This window comes from Erythranthe guttata, chromosome 14 (assembly GCF_056151865.1).
Source record: "Erythranthe guttata isolate IM_541 chromosome 14, IM_541, whole genome shotgun sequence".
Classification (NCBI taxonomy): domain Eukaryota; kingdom Viridiplantae; phylum Streptophyta; class Magnoliopsida; order Lamiales; family Phrymaceae; genus Erythranthe; species Erythranthe guttata.
Genome location: NC_142546.1, coordinates 19,881,643 through 19,902,159, shown reverse-complemented (window position 1 = coordinate 19,902,159; position 20,517 = coordinate 19,881,643). Strand labels below are relative to the sequence as shown.

Here is a 20,517-nt window from a genome sequence, read left to right as displayed (position 1 = left end):
ACAAATATGTTAAAATTTCTAAAATTAAATTTCTCTAATTTTAGGAAAGATTGTATCGATATAGGATACCTTCTTTGGCCATTCTGATCATGTATGGGATTTTATAAGAAAAAATAATTAGGAAAAAAAATCGCCATGAAAAATATATCGATATAACGTAAATATTTCATTGCAATGTAATTAGAGAAAAATAGCTAAAAAATGAAAAAATGAGGTTGAAAGAATTCCATATTAATTGCAATATAATTTAATTTCATTCCAAAGAATGACGTGAATTGACTTTTTCATTAATTAATTTACAAAAAAGGTCCATATAATTTATGAAATTATATTTTCCCCCCTTAAAGATGAATTTCCGTTCCTACCCTTTCAGTACACAGCAGCGAGACAAATAAGGGGCAATTCCGTCATTTCATAAGAGTAAGAGAAAACAGGATGACCAAAATACCCTCAGAGTTTCTTGTAGCTTTGTCTTTGTGTTTAGGGGTTGGGATATAACTCTGATACCCTCGCCTCTGCCCCTCAAAGTTTCGCAGTTTTCCTTTACCCTCTCCTTTTTCAGGTATTTTCAATTCTCTCCTTCTCTCTCCTCTCTCTCTCTCTCTCTCTCTCCTCTATTGCCCGCCGAAAATCAAATTCCGTGACTGTGTGTGTTGTTGTGTGTGTTTTGATCTGTTTGTAAACCCTAATTTTTGTTCTTTGTTTGATTGACTGTTTGATTTCAAAATTGTTTCCTTCTCTTTTCTCTATGCGTTTCCGTTTCTTAATTTAACTGACTCAAATCCGATTTCGATGTATCCGAGGCTGTTCGGAATTTTACTCACCGGATTGGGATCAGGGTTTTTTTTTTTTTTTTTTTAATCATTGGAAGTGTTGGTTAATGGTAATTATGCTTGTTTGATTGATTAGGACTCTGGTTTAGTTTACTGCCATGTTTAATTGTAACTGATTTATTGTACTCTTTTCAAAGATGCAGGCTTTTGGTGTGATTCACATTGCTTTACCCTTCGATTATATTTTAGTGTGCAAATTGTTTTGTGTTTCGGTACAGTGCCTATGTTCATGTGGTTGATTTGTTTTGATTACTTGAGCCATGTGCAGAAGAAAATAGTAGTTACGAGATTATATTATAAGCTAATGTCGAATTTTTGGAGCTTAATAATATTTCTCGATTTTGATTGGCAACTGATAGGTTGAGAAGAGGACGAAAGCGTTGAAGATTAAAGAATTCTGCCGGCTTGGTGTCACCGATGGTGAAACAAGATTTTGTAATAGGTCAGACGCGAGATATGCCATTGGCTCAGGACTCGCACTTCGGCCTCGAGCACGGTCATAACGTTGTGATTCAACAGTGTCGTTCGTTGGGAGCTTTGGCGCACAACCACGAGCCCGATATTAACTTAAGGTCGTTGGATGATAGTGAGTTAGGTTTAGAACACGATATTAATCACGAGGATTATTTTTTAGCTCCGCCCATTGACAATGAGCTGGATATCCCACATGTCCAAGACGGCGAATATCACAACGAGTATGATCAAGGCAGTGACCACGAGAATAAGTACGAGTTGGATGATCAAAAAACATTAGATGTTGAAAGTATCGAAACAAAAATCAACGAGGATGATAGTGTCACGGATAGACAACTGTCTCTTGCCTCACAAAGTAATGAATTGGGTTTTGTCGAAAATAATAATCTTTCTTTAACGGAGCATGGTGAAGTCGACAGCAATTTGGAGCTCAGTGCTCATCAGAACCCCGATATGGTTTCCTCGCATCTCTCTGTTCTGCAGCCTGGTTATGTGATAACTTCTCCTATTGTCCAATCTCGAACGGTAATTCCTGCTCCAGTGCAAGAATTGACAGTCGGGCAAGAATTTCCCGATGTGAAGAGCTGCCGTAGAGCACTGCGTGACATGGCTATTGCCCTGCATTTCGAGATACAGACGGTGAAATCCGACAAGACTCGTTTTACCGCCAAATGTGCTAGCGATGGATGCCCGTGGCGAATTCATGCTGCTAAACTTCCAGGTGTGCCTACTTTCACCATTAGGACCATCCATTCGGAGCACAACTGTGGCGGGATAGCCCATCTTGGCCACCAGCAAGCCTCCGTCCAGTGGGTTGCTAGTTCTGTTGAGCAACGCCTTAGAGAGAACCCACACTGCAAACCGAAAGAGATACTAGAGGAGATTCATCGTGTGCATGGTATAACTTTGTCGTACAAGCAAGCTTGGAGAGGGAAGGAGCGGTTCATGGCTTCGTTTCGTGGCTCGTTCGAAGAAGATTATCGTCTTCTGCCGCAGTACTGCAACCAGATCAGAAGAACAAATCCAGGGAGTATGGCGTCTGTTTGTGTCAATCCAGTTGACAATAGTTTCCTCCGTTTATTTATTTCCTATCAAGCGTCGATATATGGATTTCTTAATGCTTGTCGGCCGCTTATTGGACTCAATAGGACTGTTTTAAAAAACAAGTACCTTGGAGCACTGCTTTTCGCAACAGGGTTCGATGGAGATGGTGAACTCTTCCCTCTAGCATTCGGTGTTGTGGATGAAGAAAACGATGAAACATGGATGTGGTTTCTCTCCCAGCTGCACAACCTTCTCGAAACCAACACAGGAAACATGCCGAGGCTCACGATATTATCCGATAGGCGAAAGTGCATCGTCGATGCGGTGGAGTCGAACTTCCCCACCGCTTTCCACGGGCTGTGCATGCTCCATTTAAGCGAAAACTTCCGGAAGGAGTTCAACAGCATCTCCCTCTGCAACCTCCTCTGGGAAGCTGCAAACGCACCCACGGAATCCGAATTCTCCGCGAAAATCTGCCAGATCGCAGAGACTTCGCAGGACGCAGCATACTGGCTCCAGCAGCAGTTCGAGCCCCGTCTGTGGGCCAGCTCGTACTTCGAGGGGACCCGCTTTGGTACCCTAACAGCCGATGTCGTGGGGTCGCTGAATTCTTGGATTCTAGAAGCTTCAGGAATGCCGATTGTCCAGATGATGGAGTCGGTCCGCCGCCAGCTGATGACGTGGTTCAACGAGCGGCGGGAGGCCAGCATGCAGTGGAACTCGGTGCTGGTCCCGTCGGCGGAGCAGCGGGTGGCGGAGGCGGTGGAATGTTCTAGAATGTTCCAGGTTACGCGGGCGAACGATATGGAGTTTAATGTGATAACGGGCAAGGGGAACCAGGTGGTGGACATTCGGAGGTGGTTGTGCTCGTGCAGGGGGTGGCAGCTCTACGGGGTGCCGTGCTCGCACGCGGCGGCGGCGCTGATTTTTTGCAAGCAGAACGTGCATCGGTTTGCGGAAGGGTGTTTTACGGTGGCGACTTACCGGAAGACGTACTCTCAGACGATACATCCTATTCCTGATAGGACCGTGTGGCATGAGATGTGTGGTGGTGGTGGAGAGGAAGAAGAAGAGATTGTTGTTGTGAACCCGCCAAAGTCTTTGAGGCCGCCGGGGCAGCCTAGGAAGAGACGGGCGGCGCAGAGTGGGGACCGGAGCGGTGGTCAGGCGGCGAAGAGGGTTGTGCATTGTAGCCGGTGTTATCAGACTGGACATTTTAGGACAACTTGTGCTACGCCTATTTAGATTAGAATGAATAGGGCTTGTCATTGATTATATAGCGTGCAAATTCCTTTTTCTTATTTTATTATTTTTTTTTTCCTGGAAGCAAGTATGTGCTATTTGGGAAGGGAAATTTTTTGAGTATTTGAGTGTGTGTTTTTTTCTCAATTTTTATTTAAATTGATTAAGTTTCCGCACTCTCCTGTTTGGATAATTACAATCACCCCATTCAACTGTATATTGTCTTACACATCCATTCTCGTAGTGTTAAATTTACATACTAAATGAGGAAGTTTTTGTAAGAAAATACGAAGTTGAGAGGGGTGGTTGTAATTACTCAAACAAGAAATATTTTTTCCTCATAATTTTGTCGTAATTATTCAAACAAGAAATATTTTTTTCTTCATAATTTTGCCTTATTTCATGGGTTGCCGTAATTTGCCCAAATTTATTGAATTGTTTTTTGAAAGAGAAACTATGAGCATTTATTAGGCATAACATGCCAAGTTCAAGGGTACATATGAACCCTTCAGACAAGCTAAGTATGAAGCAAAGTGAGTAAGTTGATTACAATGGCGTTTAACAAAAGAAAACGAGCAACTATGAAAAGATTTGACAGTAGTTTTAGTTTCATCTATAAGAGCACCATAGGATGTGAGAGAATGGTCTTCGTCCTGAAGGACTCCGATGATATTCAAGTAATCCCCTTCCATAATAACGGCTGGTCAACCTCGACGAGATGCTTTTAGGATCGCTTTAAGGGCGGCGTGAGCTTCCCCTTCGACTGGATGAATCATACCCAGTATCTTTTCCACGCTCCACCATATCGTCTGCCCCAATAAATTCCTAGCCACCATAGCTGTCGAATAGAAATTGCGGCCCGGCGGAATCGCGACATCATAATTAACCTTAACGACCCATGTGGAGGAGGTTGTCAGGCTATGGGATTCAGCCGTTCCTTTAAGGGAAGGGTAGGAGATCGTGCCCCGTTAAACATGATCAAATAACTTTTGCACCAAGGCACTAACTAATCAACTTTGAATCCGGATTCTCCATGGAAGATATTGTTCCGCTGCTCCCATAGCTTCCAGCACACAACCACCGCAAGTAAGAAATCGTTATTGCTCAAACTCATTTTCAGAAATTGTAGCCATGTCCAGAAGGATGAAAACACACCATTCAGCTTCAAGTTGAAAGGTGAACCCAACCATAGCTGCAATACACTTCGGCAGCCAAGGACCACATGCAAGTTATCCCTTTGTGACTTTTCATTGTTTATTTCTCATTTCATTAGTCTATTATCAATCATTAACATTGAAAATTAATTAATGTTGAAAGAGTCCTAATATAAGCCAAAGCCAACTTCTGGCTTTTCATCGTTTCTTACTAATTTCATTAATCTATCATTAATGTTGGGGTTAAGTTAGAACGAAAATAATTAAATTTGAAACCATCAAGTGACACTTGTCACTTAAAAATAAACGGAGGGAGTACTATATAAGAAACGAAGACGAAAAAAAGATTAGCTACGAACGAACACCAGAGATTATCCAAACCATAATGAACTACAGTCATGTAATGCTTCCAACACAACTACCTTGTTTTAGGCCCTTCTATTACAACACCACAGCAAGTTAACATCTTACAATCAACATTGATAAGCGCAACAACGACTTTCTACAGAGTTAAAAAAGAAAAAAAGTCGAAAATCTCTTAGTAGCCATAACCAGCTCCATTATAGTCCCCGGGAGGAGCATATCCAGTTTGACCAGCCGCGTTAGATGGTGGAGAAGTATAGACCGGACCATGAGATGCATACGGATTATAACCTTGGTTTTGTTGCGCGTTTTGTGCACTGCTTACAGCATCCGCTATTGAATTCTGCATATCATCATCATCATCCAATCAAAAGTAAGACGCAATAGCAGATTGGAAATGCTGAAGAATGCAAATACTAGCTAAAAAAGTATCGAGCATATGCCTATGCAAATTCAAACTTCTTACACAATATAATAGAATGTAAAATAAAGATGTTGTTCTACAAAGACGAGAAAACTAAAACAAAAAGTAGCTGGCAGTAAATTATTAAAGAGGGTAATCGGGATTACCTGTATCAACTGTTGAGCTGCTTGGACTTGAGACGAAGAGCCATTTATTTCAACAGTCATCTCCCCGGGAATGCCTCTCGTTTCCTGTATGGCAATAGTAGCACCACTAGCACGACGAATGTAGCTAATGTTTGCACCATTAATACCAATAACAGCATCTGCGTACGATAGCTGAATTTGCATGTTCTGTGTCACCTACAGAATATCAAAAGGAAACGAGAGCATCAAGACCTATTAAAGATGATTAATTATAAAAAAAAAAAAAAAGAAAAAAAAAAAAAAAGAGAGAGATGGTAAATGAAGCGAATTCTACCTTCCCAATCACTGCTTGCTGTGACTGCATATTAGTTGTACGAGCTCCCATCGGCATGTCCCTGCCAAAATTAGTTGGCCCTCGAGACTGATTTTCATAAGGAGGCATATTATCTGCAGGAGGATAGTAACTATCATATTGGCGTGGATGAGGCTGCATGGGTGGTGGATGGTTGGATGCATAACCGTGTCCTTCAGGATTCATAGGAAAAGATGGCGGAGGAGGTCCCCAAGAATGGGGTGGAGGCATGTTCTGGTTTGCTCGAACATTTGAATTTTTCATCTGCGCTTCGAATACTCCAACGACGCTTCGATCTACTAGAAATTTCCTAAGATGGGTAGCAATTAATTCAACTCCTTTGCACAAACCTTCGGGCTCCCCCTGTATCTCGACTACACTATCATCTGGTAGAGCAAACACGGGCAAGTGCTCTGCAATAAGATTTAATCCAAACAATCAGTAAGACCAGAAACAGCAATTTTGACAAATCATGGATCATGTGAATTATCGACAATATGAACTCCAAAAATTCATCAAAAGTTCCCGTGCTTCCAATGGTCAAGATATCCATAAACCATAGTAATAAACTAGTGGCCAAGAAAGCAAGAAATCAACATACTGATAATATCACGCATGGACCATAACCATACAGATAAAAGCCTCGAAGCAACATACAGGCACAAGTACAACACAAAATTAAGAAGTAAGTAACCTTCTCCAAGAACTCGAACCGTGCAATGTGAATCATCTTGAATAGACTTTATAGTGGCACCCTGCTTCCCGATCAAGCTGCCAGCTTGGGAAGCTGCCACCAGAAGTCTGGTGCAACTTGTTCCACCTGATCGTGCATTCGCTGGATCTGACTCTAAATCAAGGATGTGTTTATGGATCTTCAAAAGCCCATCCAAGGCAGGTGGCATCTGAAGATCTGGTTCCTCCTTCGCAGACACCATTACCTGATAAAATGGTGAAATATAGATATCCATAAAGCAGTTTTGATGATGCTACACTTTTCCCCAAGTAATTTTTTAATTATGACTGTCAAAACACGAAAAGAACAGTAAATTTGAGTGACACCCTCCTATCAGAACTAAGGACATTCTAAATGTCTATGCATGCCTAGACTACATTAGTTTCCAAGCAGAAGGGTTTATCTGTTGAACTCTCATATGCGCAAGATCGTCAACATATTTTTTTTTAAAATGCCGAAGCATTATACATTACCGGTCCAGAGAAGCACTGTAGCATAGCTTAAGCTAATAAAGACCATCCTCTACTGCTTACTCAAAAGCTGAAATTGAAATTGAGGGCGAAAATCACGTAACTTCAGTTGAAAGGAAAATTATGACTAGGGTAGGTCTAAGACTGGTATCAACTGTAAGGTGTTCAGCCACACTAGGGGGAATCATAATCTACTAGTATGTAAATCTGTTTTAGAAATTGCATTTTGCAGAAAAGATCATTGCAAACCAATTATCCACCGCACAGGACAACTTACATCTCCACTTACAGCAAATTAACACTGGTATAAACTCTAAATGTGTTCAGCTACACACTAGGAAATTATAATCTACTTTAAGGTTCTTTGTAAATTTGTTTTAAAAATTAAATTTCAGAATCAATATGTGCAAACCAATTCTCCCCTCCACAAGATCACTTGTGTGAGCACTTGCAACATATTTCTCAAACCAAATTAGCACTATGACCTGAAATCTGCAATATCGACTGTATTTAAACCATATGTTATTATTCCCCAGTCTTGCATTTATCCTGATATATTTTTCTTAAAAGATGCATATAACATAATCTAAAAAGAGAAGACAAGTCGAGATTAACAAGTATATGGAGAATGTTCATTACACCAAGTAAAAGATGTATGTTTACAAGAATTCAGGTATTCTATCAAATGAAACAAATTGTTTATGTACTTGGATTATTTGGAGGAATTATACAGGTTTATGTTCCCATTATATTTTTCAGCATATTAGTATTTCCCATTCGATGAAATCTTTATTCTTCATAATGTAACGAGAACTTCATATTGATGGTTATTTCTTCTCTATTTCCAAATAACTCATCCTTCATAATTATCTTCGAGAAATATAATTCTTTGTTAGGTAAAGTATCTTCATAGTTCCATTTGTCATTATTTTTTCATGTATAAGAGTTCAAAAACTTGTGCACGACACCGACTGACCAAGTTCTGAAGTTACCAGATACAGAGAAATGCTTCTTGGTACAGATGTCCGCACAAAAAATCTATCTGACAGATAGTCAGAAGAAGATGTCAGCACTTGTAATGGACACTACTCAATGCTCCAATCTGAATCTTTAATTCTTCTTGTTTGAAGCCAGTTGATAGATTGAAATCTTGCTTAATTTGCATAAACCTGCATGCATTCATTCTGTCACCATAATGAAGAGAATCTTTAGTTTAACAACTCTTGCTTTGACCGATTTACTCCATTTTGTCAGTTTTGGTATATTTTACATTTTAACTTATTCCAGTTATTTAGTTCTTCTGTTGTTTTAACTGTTCCGATAAGGTAAAAAAAAATTCCTTTTATGATGACAGTTCTGATTTCTACAAACTTTTTTAGTCCCCAGAATATTAAGTTAAATGGAAGTGTTACTCAAACCTAATACTTATAGCTAGAAGCTACTAGACTGTTCTACAGTTCTAGTTAGCTGCATTATTCTTAACAGCAAGAACTTAGACAACTTATACAGTTCCTAATGGTACTTCAGTCGTAAACCTTATGTTTACTGAGCTAGAGCCAAGAAAACAAATATAAGATCTTCCCCAAATTTCTAAATATAGCAAGAAGCAGTATAACTCCTTGTGTCTACATTTCATGCAATCTTATATATCAATAGCTATTGGGTGTCCTCAGGCGCAAGAAGACCATACAAGGTCGGGCAACGGAAAGGCAAACACATGCTAGAAAATTATAACGTTCGGAAGGCAAGACCATTATAAGATCATATAACCAATAAAATGACTGATTCGATGATTTTTGAAGCAAATATCAAATAAGTTGATTTAATTTCAGCAAATCCATCAATAACTCACAGTTCTTTCCGTTGTACCAGGAGGGCCATCAAGAATCTTAATTCGAGCCTTTGTTTCCTCGCATATTTTCTTTATGTATTCTCCTTTGCGTCCAATGATACCACCAACTCTTTGAGCAGGAACTAACAACCTAAAAACATTCTCTCCGGGCCATCCAGGCCATTTCTTTTCCTCAACAACGACTGCATCATTTTCATCTCCCTTCACTTCCTCTGCAACTTTTTCGCTTCCGTTCACTTCTTCTGCATCAATTTCGCTTCCGTTCACTTGGTCCGCATCATTTTCATCTCCCGTCACTTCGTCCGCATCATTTTCGTTTGCCGTCACTTCGTCCGCATCATTTTCATCTCCCGTCACTTCTTTCGCATCATCTTTTTCGTCTGCCTTTACTTCTTCTGCATCATTTCCATCTCCGTTTACCTCTTCTGCATCATTCCCATCTCCCTTTACTTCATCTGAGTGCTGTGAGTTCTCGGATACATTGTCATCCTGTAGATTACTCAAGTCCTGTTCCTCAATTTTTTCCTCAGCCATTTGCTGAAACAAAAATATCAAAATTACTTCTCAGGTATAAGGCCACAACCAAGGTTTAACTCACCAACGCAGGTTATAATTTACATGAACGATATGAAGGTTAAGAGTAAGTACATAAACAGCAAACTGAATAATCAGAAACTATATCCATTTTATCAACAAGAAAATTCAAATATCACAAGAGCATGTTTACCTGTTCCTCTAAGTTTTCCTCCGCCATTTGCTCCAACAAAAATTTCAAAATAACTTGTCAGGTAGAATATAAAGGCCACACCAAAAATTCAAGTCAGCTTCGACACCAAAACCTACAATAATTTACACCAATGATTAAAGATTAGGAGTGATTACATAAACAGTAAACTCATAAATACGAAGATTCTCGTGATTACATAAATAGCAAACTGAAAAAAGAAACTATATCCATCTTATAATTCCGTGTATCAATAAGAAAATTCCAATTTCACGAGATGTAAGTCTGACAACATCAAACTGTCCCGGTGCAAAACAACGTGGACTAAAAATTACACAATACAGGTCTAACATCTGTCAGTTGCATATACTGGAATGAAATCTCAGCTCACTCGAATCTGTTCTGACAAAATCAAATAATAAAATGGTGTTGAATTTAAAGAAATTGAAGAGAATCTTAACTAGATAAAACTTCAAATATCAAATTAAATGACACATCAAAAACTCCTAACCCAAAAAAAGAGAGAAAAAAAAAAAAAAAAAAAAAGAAGCACTCTCCCACAGCTGAATGCTCCTCCAATTTCTGTATTGCAATATCCAACAATAACAATTTTTGTTTCTAAATGACAATTTTATTCCAAATGAGAAACGAAGATTCTCTAGAAACTTCCACCCAATAATACTATCACCCATCTTTTTCTGCAACACACTAAAGAAAATTCCATCCTCAACTCTCATCAAACACCCAATAACTCGAGCACAGTGCCTTCAAATCACAAATTCTAGCCCAATTAAAAACCCTAAAAAATCATACTTGGCGCGTAAATACAGCAGAACACACACACGTACGTAAACCTAAATATGTGAAATTAAAATCCATGCCGTAAATTTGATGCTAAGGTGCGCAGATACACTTACGTTTTTTGGGGAAGTTTCGAAGTGAGAGAGAGAAAGGAGTGGAGGCTGTGAGTGTGTGAGAGAGAAGCGGGAGATTGAATTTATTTCCGACACTCGGTTAGGTTTTATAGAAGCGGCGAACCAAGTTCCGCGTTATTTAACTTTTAACCCTCCAGCTTGTATGAATTTGGATAACTGGACTGTTTCTAATTTCATATATTGCATTTAGGTCCATACATGAAAAGAGTCCTCCACTTGTCTCCCATGAAATTCTTGGCAAATTACAAATGTTTTTAGATAACACTAATTAGGGATGGGGTGACGAGTAATCATGTACGACGAATGCTAGTTAATGAAACCGAATTATTTTCTAAATATTAATTACTCGAAATAAAATTTGATCGTGTAATCCAAAGTTGGCGGAAAAATTAGTTGTATACCTTGGAAACGAATTTCCCGATTGTGAAAGCGGGCTCCACCAGATAAGTGACGTGTAGCTCATCGGCGCAACTTTAGTAAGTTGTTCCATCGTCATCATAAATTTTGAAATTATACGATTTCGAAACAAAATCGAAATTTTGAAGTAAAAAAGAGGGGAAAGGAAAAGAAGACAATAAAGTTTGAAATTATTGTGTAAAATAACAAAATTTTGGAATTATACAATTTTAATTCTAACAAATCCATTTATAGAGTTCATTTTCAATTTCAATTTCCCCCTTTTTTTCACTTTTCATATCAAAATCTATATTACTTACATTTTATTTTTCAATCCAATTTTAATTTTCAAAAATAATTTAAAATATTAATTTATTATCCTCAAATAGTATACCATTGTTAGGGGTGATGCTTGAAAGCCATTCTTTTATTTAATTAATTTAGTATAGTTGATTTTTAAAACTGAATTTTGTAATTTTCTTTAAGAAAACTAATGTAACTCAAACGTGGGTCAATTGACACGGAACCACTTGCTCCAACCGTCAGATCATCATTTGCGGGACATCTATATTATTTAACTATATATATATATATATATATATATATATATATATATATATATATATATATATATATATATATATATATATATATATATATATATATATATATATATATATATATATATATATATGTGTGTGTGTGTGTGTGTGTGTGTGTGTGTGTGTGTGTGTGTGTGTGTTAAGGAATTTTTTTTTTTTTTACTTGAAGAAAAAGAAAATAAAAATAAAGATGGATGAATCAATGGATTGAACATAACTCACATTTTGTTCAAGGCTTGGAGCCCATATTGAACTACGGAGGTCTCATGAGATCTTATATCCAGTAATTAAATACACCATGTAATTTTAAACCGTAGATTTATATAAATTACTACCTGTTAAACACACATACACATTGGTGTCTGTTATTATATTTAAATTAATAGTGTAAAATTATTTTAGCAGGTGTAGGTTCTACAAAACCCGAATAGTACGAGTTGAGTACAAATTGCATCGTTCATCACGGATTCGGTGTATTGAAACATATGAATACAATTTAATGTTTTTTTTTTCTTGGATACAATATAAACATAAATCTGAAAATATATATATAAACCAAAAGGTTGCATGTACCTGGGCATTTGCAAATTCGAATCAAAGATATTGAACCAATAGGAAATTAGCAATGAATTTGGTAAATATGACTTAGGCTAACCCCGTGATTGTGAAGGAGCGTTCCCATTTCTGAATCTTCTTTCATACGCCATGCATTTAATGCCCGCAACTCAAACATCACACTCACTAATTTTATACTATTAATAATTTATTTAATTAAAATATTTCCAATCACAAAAATTGAAATTAAAAAAGAGAATAATCAAATGCTTCATACCTGTCGGCATTTGCAGAGGCAGCCGCTCGCTATAAATACCCCCCGCCCGATCAAAACCCTATTCAGCAGTAATTAATTACCCCCCTCCCCTCCCACGCAGCACCACAAAATTAAATGGTTGTAGAAAAGCTTCATAACCCTAGCGGAGGGGCAGCGGCGGCGGCGGCGGCGCAGCCGCCTTTCCCCGCGAAGAAGGGGCCGCATTTCCGCGGCGTCAGGAAGCGGCCCTGGGGCAGGTACGCGGCGGAGATACGCGATCCGTGGAAGAAGACCAGGAAGTGGCTCGGCACTTTCGACACGGCGGAGGAGGCGGCGCTGGCCTACGACGAGGCGGCGATGAGTCTCCGCGGCGCCAGAGCGAAGACGAATTTCACGTACGGCGGCGGCGGCGGCGTTTCGGCGGCCGCGCCGCCGATGAGCGTGAACCTCGGCTATTGGCGGACGCCGGAGTTCTCCCGTCCTATCGCCGAGCCCAAGGAGTCGGCGTCGCCGACGCCGTCGCCGTCGGAGTACAAAGGGTATAAGATGGAAGAAGTAGGGGCGGTGGTGATGAGTGAGCAGGGGAAGCAGATTAGGAGTGAGAAGAATCGGCCGTTTCTATTCGATCTGAATCTTCCGGCGCCTCTGTTTTGATCGCCGGCGGCGGCGGCGGCGGGAGGTGAAAATTAATTAAATTGGAGTAGTAAAAAGGAATATTGACCGGGTCTTTTTTTTTTTTTTTTTTTTGTTTTTTTTAAATTTTTGTCTTGTATCAATGTATTTTGCTGCTGCATTTACTGTTTATGTACAGACGATGATTACGAACATTTGACAAAACTTTTTGGACGACTTACTTATATTCCATTATTTTATTTTTCAGTATTTTTTTTTAATTCATAAATGAGATAAGATGTTATTCAATTTCATTAAACTATTAACAAAATTAACAATATGTTGAAATCACCCTTGGCAAGGGCAACTTCGCCAATAAATTAACAAAAGTAGTGTGTAAATCGTCTACAATAAAGTCAATTTCATCTTAAATTTAACTTATAAATTGCCATTTTTTTTTTCTTTTTCTAGAGTAGCTACTCGAAAATGCACGGATAAACTCGTCGTTCACAAATCACAAATACTAAAAGTAAGTAACGACGGACTGATCTAGAAAATGTTGGCAACTGGGAAGAGGGTTCACTTGGTAATCCTGTACTTAACCGTACCGGAATTTCGGTATACTGAAATTTCGATACTTCGAGAATTTGTATTGTACCAAACCGAACAATTCGATTTGATATGATTTTTTATCAAGTTAAGTTCGGTTTTTTCACCGGTAAAAACGGAAATAAATTGTAATATTTTAAAAAAATATAAAAAATTATGTTTAACCTAATTAAATCTTGAATTTGACATTCAAATTTCAATAATCGGTCCTAAAAACAAAAGACGATTATCAATAGACGCTAATTTGTAAAAAACAAAAAGAAATTACCAATCTAAAAATATTTTATAATTTGACATGAACTTAAAGAATTTAAAATAAAAGAAAAGAATAAATATTTATTATATATTTCGGTATTCGGCATGTACGATGTACGGGCACCGTATACCGGAATTCCAAAAAATCTTTACTGAATATGGAACCGAATTTTCTGTTCGATTTGATTCGGCCGGCTTACTGACAAGTAAAAATCTCTACAAAGGAGTACAGTTTAATGACATCGTGCTCTCTTACTCCACCAACTAACTAGGCCACCCTTCATAAATCCAACTGTATAAATTAAATTTGTGAACACTAAGAAATAGGGTCAAATTTACCATTTCCTTCGGTAACAATATTGGCTTGAGCTTTTAATTAAGTTTGGTTAAGTTAATGTGAATCCAAATGAATTGGAACTTAATGAAATTAGACTTCCACTTAGGTGAAATGTGCACTAGGTGACTAGTTAAAGAAAATTATATCATTCACTATACATCCATCAAATATAATATTAAATTTTGTTATTTTACTATGGTGCAACAACTCTCAAACCACATAACATAATGTTTGTAAAGAAAATTAAATTTAGATCAAATCACATAAACTCTCTTGCTTTAACTGTTAGGACGCTTCTTATGTGACAAAATCCATCAATATTATGAAATATGAAGTGATCGAATAGGAATATACTATGAAAGGAACTAATAAATATAATAAAATCTATAGTCGAATACTCAATCCATTGTATTTTGGGTGAATCACAAGAACTTAAAGACTATTATCAGAAATTTAGTTCTAGTTTAGTAAAAGAAAATAAAAAAAAAAATCCCTTCAATTAGGTGCAATTTGTAACACAGGATGATATTAATCAATTGGTTTTTCTATAATACATCAAATTTTAATGTTACTCTTCAAACTATTCTTATCTTTTTAATATGAAAGATTTTGTAAAGGCATAGAGTTAATTATGTTTCAAGGTTACATAAATTAATTGTATTTTTGTGCAAGACTTATTGTAGATTAATGATTATCCTCGAGATAACTCCAATGAGAATTGGTTTCTTGTGGGCATCAGGTTCGGATCCGTTATCCTAACGAGTCGTTTAGTCACCATAATCTACATTCCTCCATCAAATACTTGTCGGACCAAGAGATAGGGGTCCTAGGGGCGAGGCATTTTGTCTTTTGGTACAAGTACACAGAATGTCAGCGCAACTCCAATGGAGAAATGAAAAATTAAATAGTAAAACTTATATTTTAATCCTTCGAAATTCAAACTTTTATTTCCAATGAAAAAATCAATTGGTAGTTATTTTGATATTCAACTTCTGGAGATGTAAAAATGCATCTTGCGAAAAGATGAATCAAAAAATTAACTACTCAAATAACCGATCATAAATTGACAAGTGTCGATTTTAAGTATATTTATACTTATATTTAAAATTTGATAATCAAAATAATAAAACTAGCATCAAAATAGTATTTGGTGATTCATTTTGTCATTGAAATTGCTCTGACTTAACCACAATAACTTTTTCTCAATTATTTTTATGTACTATATCCGTTTCAAATTAACTGTCGCTTTGGATGATTTTTTTGCATCATATTATTTGTCATTGTAGAATTCCGATGATGCGTTAATTACTATTTTATCAATTTTGCCCTCTTAATTAATTGGAAGAAAGCGAATGAAAATAAAATTAATAATGTGGATGATTTAGTTAAACCATGATTGATCTCTCTCTTTGGCAGCAAACTAACACATCTCTGCACCACATCGCAGAATATACCATCTATCAGCCATTGAAGCGTAAAAAAACGTGGGTGTTTTGTAGCTCGAAGCCTCAATGCATCAAATCTCGATACCACCATCTCATCATAATGCACAATGGGAGTTTGTACTCCGGTTAGCTCGACGTTAACTTGATCGCATGATTGGATCATATCATTTATGGTACATATATTTTTCCTAAAATTCATATATATATTTATTAATTTTATTATTATGTGCGCAACAATTCAAAACGACATTTATTTTGTAACAGAGGAAGTAACATACACGGGTAAGTAGAGTATAAATTTGGATAATTTAATCGGATTTTATTTTCGTGGACGCGTGGAATGTCGAGTAAATTTAATTGGACATATGTGTGAAAATAATGAATGTGAGGGGTAAAAGAGTCAAAGAAGAAAAGTATGCCGCTCAGTTCAACATCGTTTTCCAGTGTTGACCTAATGAAAGTATGATATATCATTAATAGTTTGGTTCATGGGGCATCTCCTCATATAACATAATTCACGTGTTGTTCTTCCTTACTGATTTTTCAATTGGTTGGTCCCACTTTCTTTCTCATTGCATGCACCATATTTTTAATTACTTGTTTGATTTTTTTTGTTCTTTCAATTATTCGTTTTGACTTTTGTGAATTCTTGTTCAATTTTCAATTGGTTGGGTTGGTACACCCTTTGTTTCACAATCATTGATGCAGCAACGATAAAATTGACATGGCTGCAAAATAACTTAAACACAATATCATAGTGGTAGTTACGAATGAGGACAACTGAAAAAAATTGTCGCTTTTCGGGCTCTATCACGAATTGAAAAGGCGGAACGGGTCTGAAGTGAGAAAAACTCAGATAAGAAGAAGCACACGTGTTTTAAGAGACCTATAAAAAGAGTGTCGGGTGAGGATTTTCCAGTTTTAGAACTCTAACTGCCAAGTCGATCGAATTTGAGGAGAAACAATAATTTGTATTTAGAGAACTATAATAAGAATGTGTGTTAAAAATACCGATGAGAGTCGTCGCTCTTTTATCTTCAAGACTGTATCTATACATGTCGTATGGATGGGGTGGTGGGTCCCGCGTTATGTCTTTGGTCAGATGACACGTTTAATTGGTGTGACTACTACGTGTTAAGTATGTCTGCTGAGCGCGAGCTATCTTACTCTCTGCGAGTTGGATCAGCTGAATGGAGAGAGGCCGTTGGTGTGGTCGCTCCTAGTTCTACCGCAACTCATGGGCCTCTCCCATGTCCATGTCATGTTGCAGGTTTTCCACCTTTGTTTCTGACATTGGAACGAATATAGTCACATTCGTCGTCTATGTCTACCCCATGTGGGGCTAGTGAGATGCTTCTGTAAAGTGTCAGTAGACAATGCGAGAGTGAGATTCTTACTATTTGGACTTTAGAGCAATTGAGCCTGTATCAATCGTCTATTCAAGAAATGATTGATGGACATTGATCTCAAATGAGATTGTTGGAGGAGAGGACCACCCAAATTAATGTTTTTTTAGCAAAATACTGAAAATTCTATCAATCCCATTTTATTTTATTTATGGACCATGAATAAATGTGAATTGAATTTTTCAGCAGTGGGAAAAATAGTGTGGTCGTTGCCTAAAATATCATTGATCCATGGTTGAAGACTTCACTATTTGAAAACAAATAAGAACACTATTTCGCCTGATAGAATTTATATTCATTTCACAATATTAATAATCAAGGCCAATTTTTATTTGATAACTTAATTTGATGTCCGATAGATCACGCAAATTGGTACGATCAAGTTTTTATCGACAACTATCTCTTTAGACCACCGGAGTAGATCTTCGATGAAGAGCTCTCCGTCGGGTTTGTTGTGTGGAGAGATTTGTGAAGAAGAACATATTTAGTTTGTGTATGCAGGTAGATGGGTTTTCATTGGAACTCGTGATATGTATATATACATGCTCAATTTGAGATGCTAAATTAACCCCATATCGATATTGCATATTCTCCATTTTAATTGATCTATAGTTTATCCGGTCTTAAGTATGATATTCCTATAGTTCATTTCAATATTTTAATATCATAAACAATCACATTATTTTTATCGAACGTGGACAAAATATTCTAATTTATTGGATTATATATGTAGTACTAAATTACTAATACAAAAGTTTACTCTTTTGAATACGTGTGTTGTAAGACCATATTATAAGATCACAATAATTTATAAGAAAATAGCCACTCACAACCCACCTAAGCATCCCATAAGGTCAATCCGCGTCCAAGGGGTGAGTCCAACCCATGGCCAGGGTTGACTCAACCCACCCCACAAATTAGAATTTTTTTTAGGGAATTGCTTTTTGCGGTTTGAAAATTGCTATTTGCGGTTTCTAACAAAATCCCCCACAAAAACACTTTATTTCACTAAAACCCCAAAACTTTCCAAAAAAACCTCAACTATATTCTAGTTGGAGAAAAAGACTTCTAAAATATCTTTTAGGCCATGACCAATGCCCCAGTTGGTCCTATACATGTAACCCGCTATCAGGAACAGAACAGCAATAGCTAAATGATGGTGTGCAATATCGGTCAACCATAGACCCCCGGTTACTGGATCTAATCCTCCACGAAAAGTAAGAAATTCCGCATATTTTGACCAATTCAAGGTGAAAAATGGGGTTGCTCCCTCGGCAAAACTTGGATAAAGTTGAGCCAAAAGATCGCGATTTAAGACAAATCCAAACCCCCCCCCCCCCCCCCCCCCCAAAACGCGTAAAAGCCCAACTTGGGCGCCCATTCATGCAGTGCACGCCCAAGTTGGGCGTGCAAGCTGCATTTTGGCGCCCGAGTTGGGCGTCCAGTGCAAATTTTTTTTTTTTTTTTTTTTTAATGTTCGAACGCCCAAGATGGGCGCCCAAAGTGTGTACGAACGCCCGGACACGTCTTGGGCGTTCGAACATTTTTGCGAAAAAAAAAGGCCTACAAATCGATTTGTAGGGCTTTTTAACATGAAATTGGTTCCGTAATCGACCTACCCAATGCATATTGCACATAAAAGAGTCGAAATTACATCAAAAAATCGAAGCCCAACCCTTCTTCAAGCTTGATTTCGAATTTTCGAATTTTTTTTTTTTTTGCTATTTGCAGTTTTGGGGGTTTTTTTTTGATATTTTTAAAAGTTTTGGGGGGTTTTGTTAGAAACCGCGAATAGCAATTTTGTGACCGCAAATAGCATTTCCGTTTTTTTATTATATTCTACATATATTATTATTTAGTGCATCCAATTTTTATTATTTATTCCATTTGAAATTCAAATTATTCCCAGAAAATACTAAAAAAAAATTCTTCTTAATTTGTCCAAAAAAAAGATCCAATTTTTTTTCAGGGGTGCTTGCCCCGAACCCCTGAAAATTTAAGTCCACCATGTACTAGTTTTCTGGATTTACCACTGTCAGCGTCTAAATAAACTCAATCAATCAATTTTACGTGAATTAAGTTCAAATTAAATGTTCACGAGTAAGGCAAATAACCAAGGCAAATCAACAATCCGATTATAACTAAATCAATATTCCATGAAATCAAAGTGACCTTTTTTGAGAGAAAACGAAGATATTATTAGGCACTATCGGCCAAAATAGTGGGAAGGCTAATTCCTTCCATGGAGTCCAAAGATGGTGACGAAGCTAGATAATGAGCGAGGCTATTGCCTTGTCTCTTTACAAACGAGAAGGTGCAAAACGAAAAACAACTCAAATAAGAAAAACATTCCTCTACGATCGCCCCATATGACTGCAAACTAGGTTCCCGTTTTTGGAGAGCTTCTATCACTGGAAGACAATCACTTTCCACCGTGATAGCATTCCATTGCCGAAATTTAGCTGTGCGTAGAGCTTGAAGAATGGCATGTGCCTCACCTTCAGATGGGCTCACCATGCCCAATACTCGTCGGACTTGCCACCATACACATGTTCCTGTTGCGTTTCGAGCAATCAAGGAGACGCGGTGAAATTCTGAGTTTGGTGGGAAAGCCGCGTCTACATTAAGTTTAAGAACTCCAATAGGCGGCGGTGTCCATGTTTGCGAGAATTCCGGCCGCCGAACATTGATATGCTGTAATTGGGCGTCGTCATATGTCCGGAGATACGCTGCGCACCACCCAACCATGTCCTCCAGATTAATGAAATCTTCTTGGTGAATAATTTTATTTCTACGTTCCCACAATTTCCAACAAACGATGATGGCGAGGTGCAGTTTGTCCGGATCCAGTTCCCGCTTGAGAATATCAAGCCAATTCCAAAACGACAAATTCTCGGCTATAGGCATAACGTGAAAAGGTGCACTCTCCCACATGTGATTCACACCCATGCATCCCGCCACGACATGAAGAATAGATTCAATTTTACTGCCACAATTTTGGCAAAAGGGAGATGTGGAGATTTTCCGTCGATAAAGTTCCAAGTTTGTCGGAAGAGAGTTAGAGCAAGCGCGCCACAAGAAAATCTTGATTTTCGGTGGGATGTCAAAATGCCAGATATGTTTCCAATTGTGGGCTGGTACACCGCTCGAGGTTCCATTAGGTGAGTTACGGCTCGATTCCATAATCGCATGGTAACAAGATCGCACCGTGAACAATCCGGTTGACGAGAGAGACCACACGAGTTTGTCTTTGGTAGAAACTCCTCCAATCGGAACCATTAAAATACGGTGCCGATCAACGGGCCAAAAAAATGAGTTA

At 37.8% G+C, this 20,517-nt stretch overlaps 3 protein-coding genes across 3 annotated transcripts; 2 read left to right on the top strand and 1 right to left on the bottom strand.

Moving 5' to 3' along the window:
• Positions 1–348: 348 nt before the first annotated feature.
• LOC105950143 (uncharacterized) lies at positions 349–3,769 on the top strand. Its single transcript, XM_012973462.2, has 2 exons — positions 349–562; positions 1,193–3,769. The coding sequence occupies exon 2, from the start codon at positions 1,251–1,253 to the stop codon at positions 3,594–3,596; it is 2,346 nt and encodes a 781-aa protein (XP_012828916.2). The 5' UTR covers positions 349–562; positions 1,193–1,250; the 3' UTR covers positions 3,597–3,769.
• A 1,310-nt stretch (positions 3,770–5,079) lies between these two features.
• LOC105950144 (flowering locus K homology domain) lies at positions 5,080–10,869 on the bottom strand. The gene is made up of 7 exons (XM_012973463.2): positions 10,708–10,869; positions 9,794–9,905; positions 9,067–9,603; positions 6,706–6,949; positions 5,994–6,424; positions 5,681–5,875; positions 5,080–5,453 (listed from the first exon to the last, which is right to left on the bottom strand). Exons 2-7 carry the CDS (start codon positions 9,818–9,820, stop codon positions 5,286–5,288), a joined length of 1,602 nt encoding a protein of 533 aa, XP_012828917.2. The 5' UTR covers positions 9,821–9,905; positions 10,708–10,869; the 3' UTR covers positions 5,080–5,285.
• Positions 10,870–12,523: 1,654 nt separating this feature from the next.
• Positions 12,524–13,391, top strand: LOC105950116 (uncharacterized). The gene has a single exon (XM_012973435.2). The coding sequence runs from the start codon at positions 12,670–12,672 to the stop codon at positions 13,186–13,188; it is 519 nt and encodes a 172-aa protein (XP_012828889.1). The 5' UTR covers positions 12,524–12,669; the 3' UTR covers positions 13,189–13,391.
• Positions 13,392–20,517: the final 7,126 nt, after the last annotated feature.

Excerpts from the sequence above, each read along its gene's own strand:
- LOC105950144 (XM_012973463.2), bottom strand. The coding sequence starts at position 9,820 with ATGGCGGAGGAAAACTTAGAGGAACAG. Across the intron at positions 6,950-9,066 it reads CTGGTACAACGGAAAGAACT|GTAATGGTGTCTGCGAAGGA; the intron begins GTGAGTTATTGA and ends CCATTTTATCAG. Across the intron at positions 6,425-6,705 it reads GGTTCGAGTTCTTGGAGAAG|AGCACTTGCCCGTGTTTGCT; the intron begins GTTACTTACTTC and ends ATCTTATTGCAG.
- LOC105950143 (XM_012973462.2), top strand. The coding sequence starts at position 1,251 with ATGGTGAAACAAGATTTTGTAATAGGTCAGACGCGAGATATGCCATTG.
- LOC105950116 (XM_012973435.2), top strand. The coding sequence starts at position 12,670 with ATGGTTGTAGAAAAGCTTCATAACCCTAGCGGAGGGGCAGCGGCGGCG.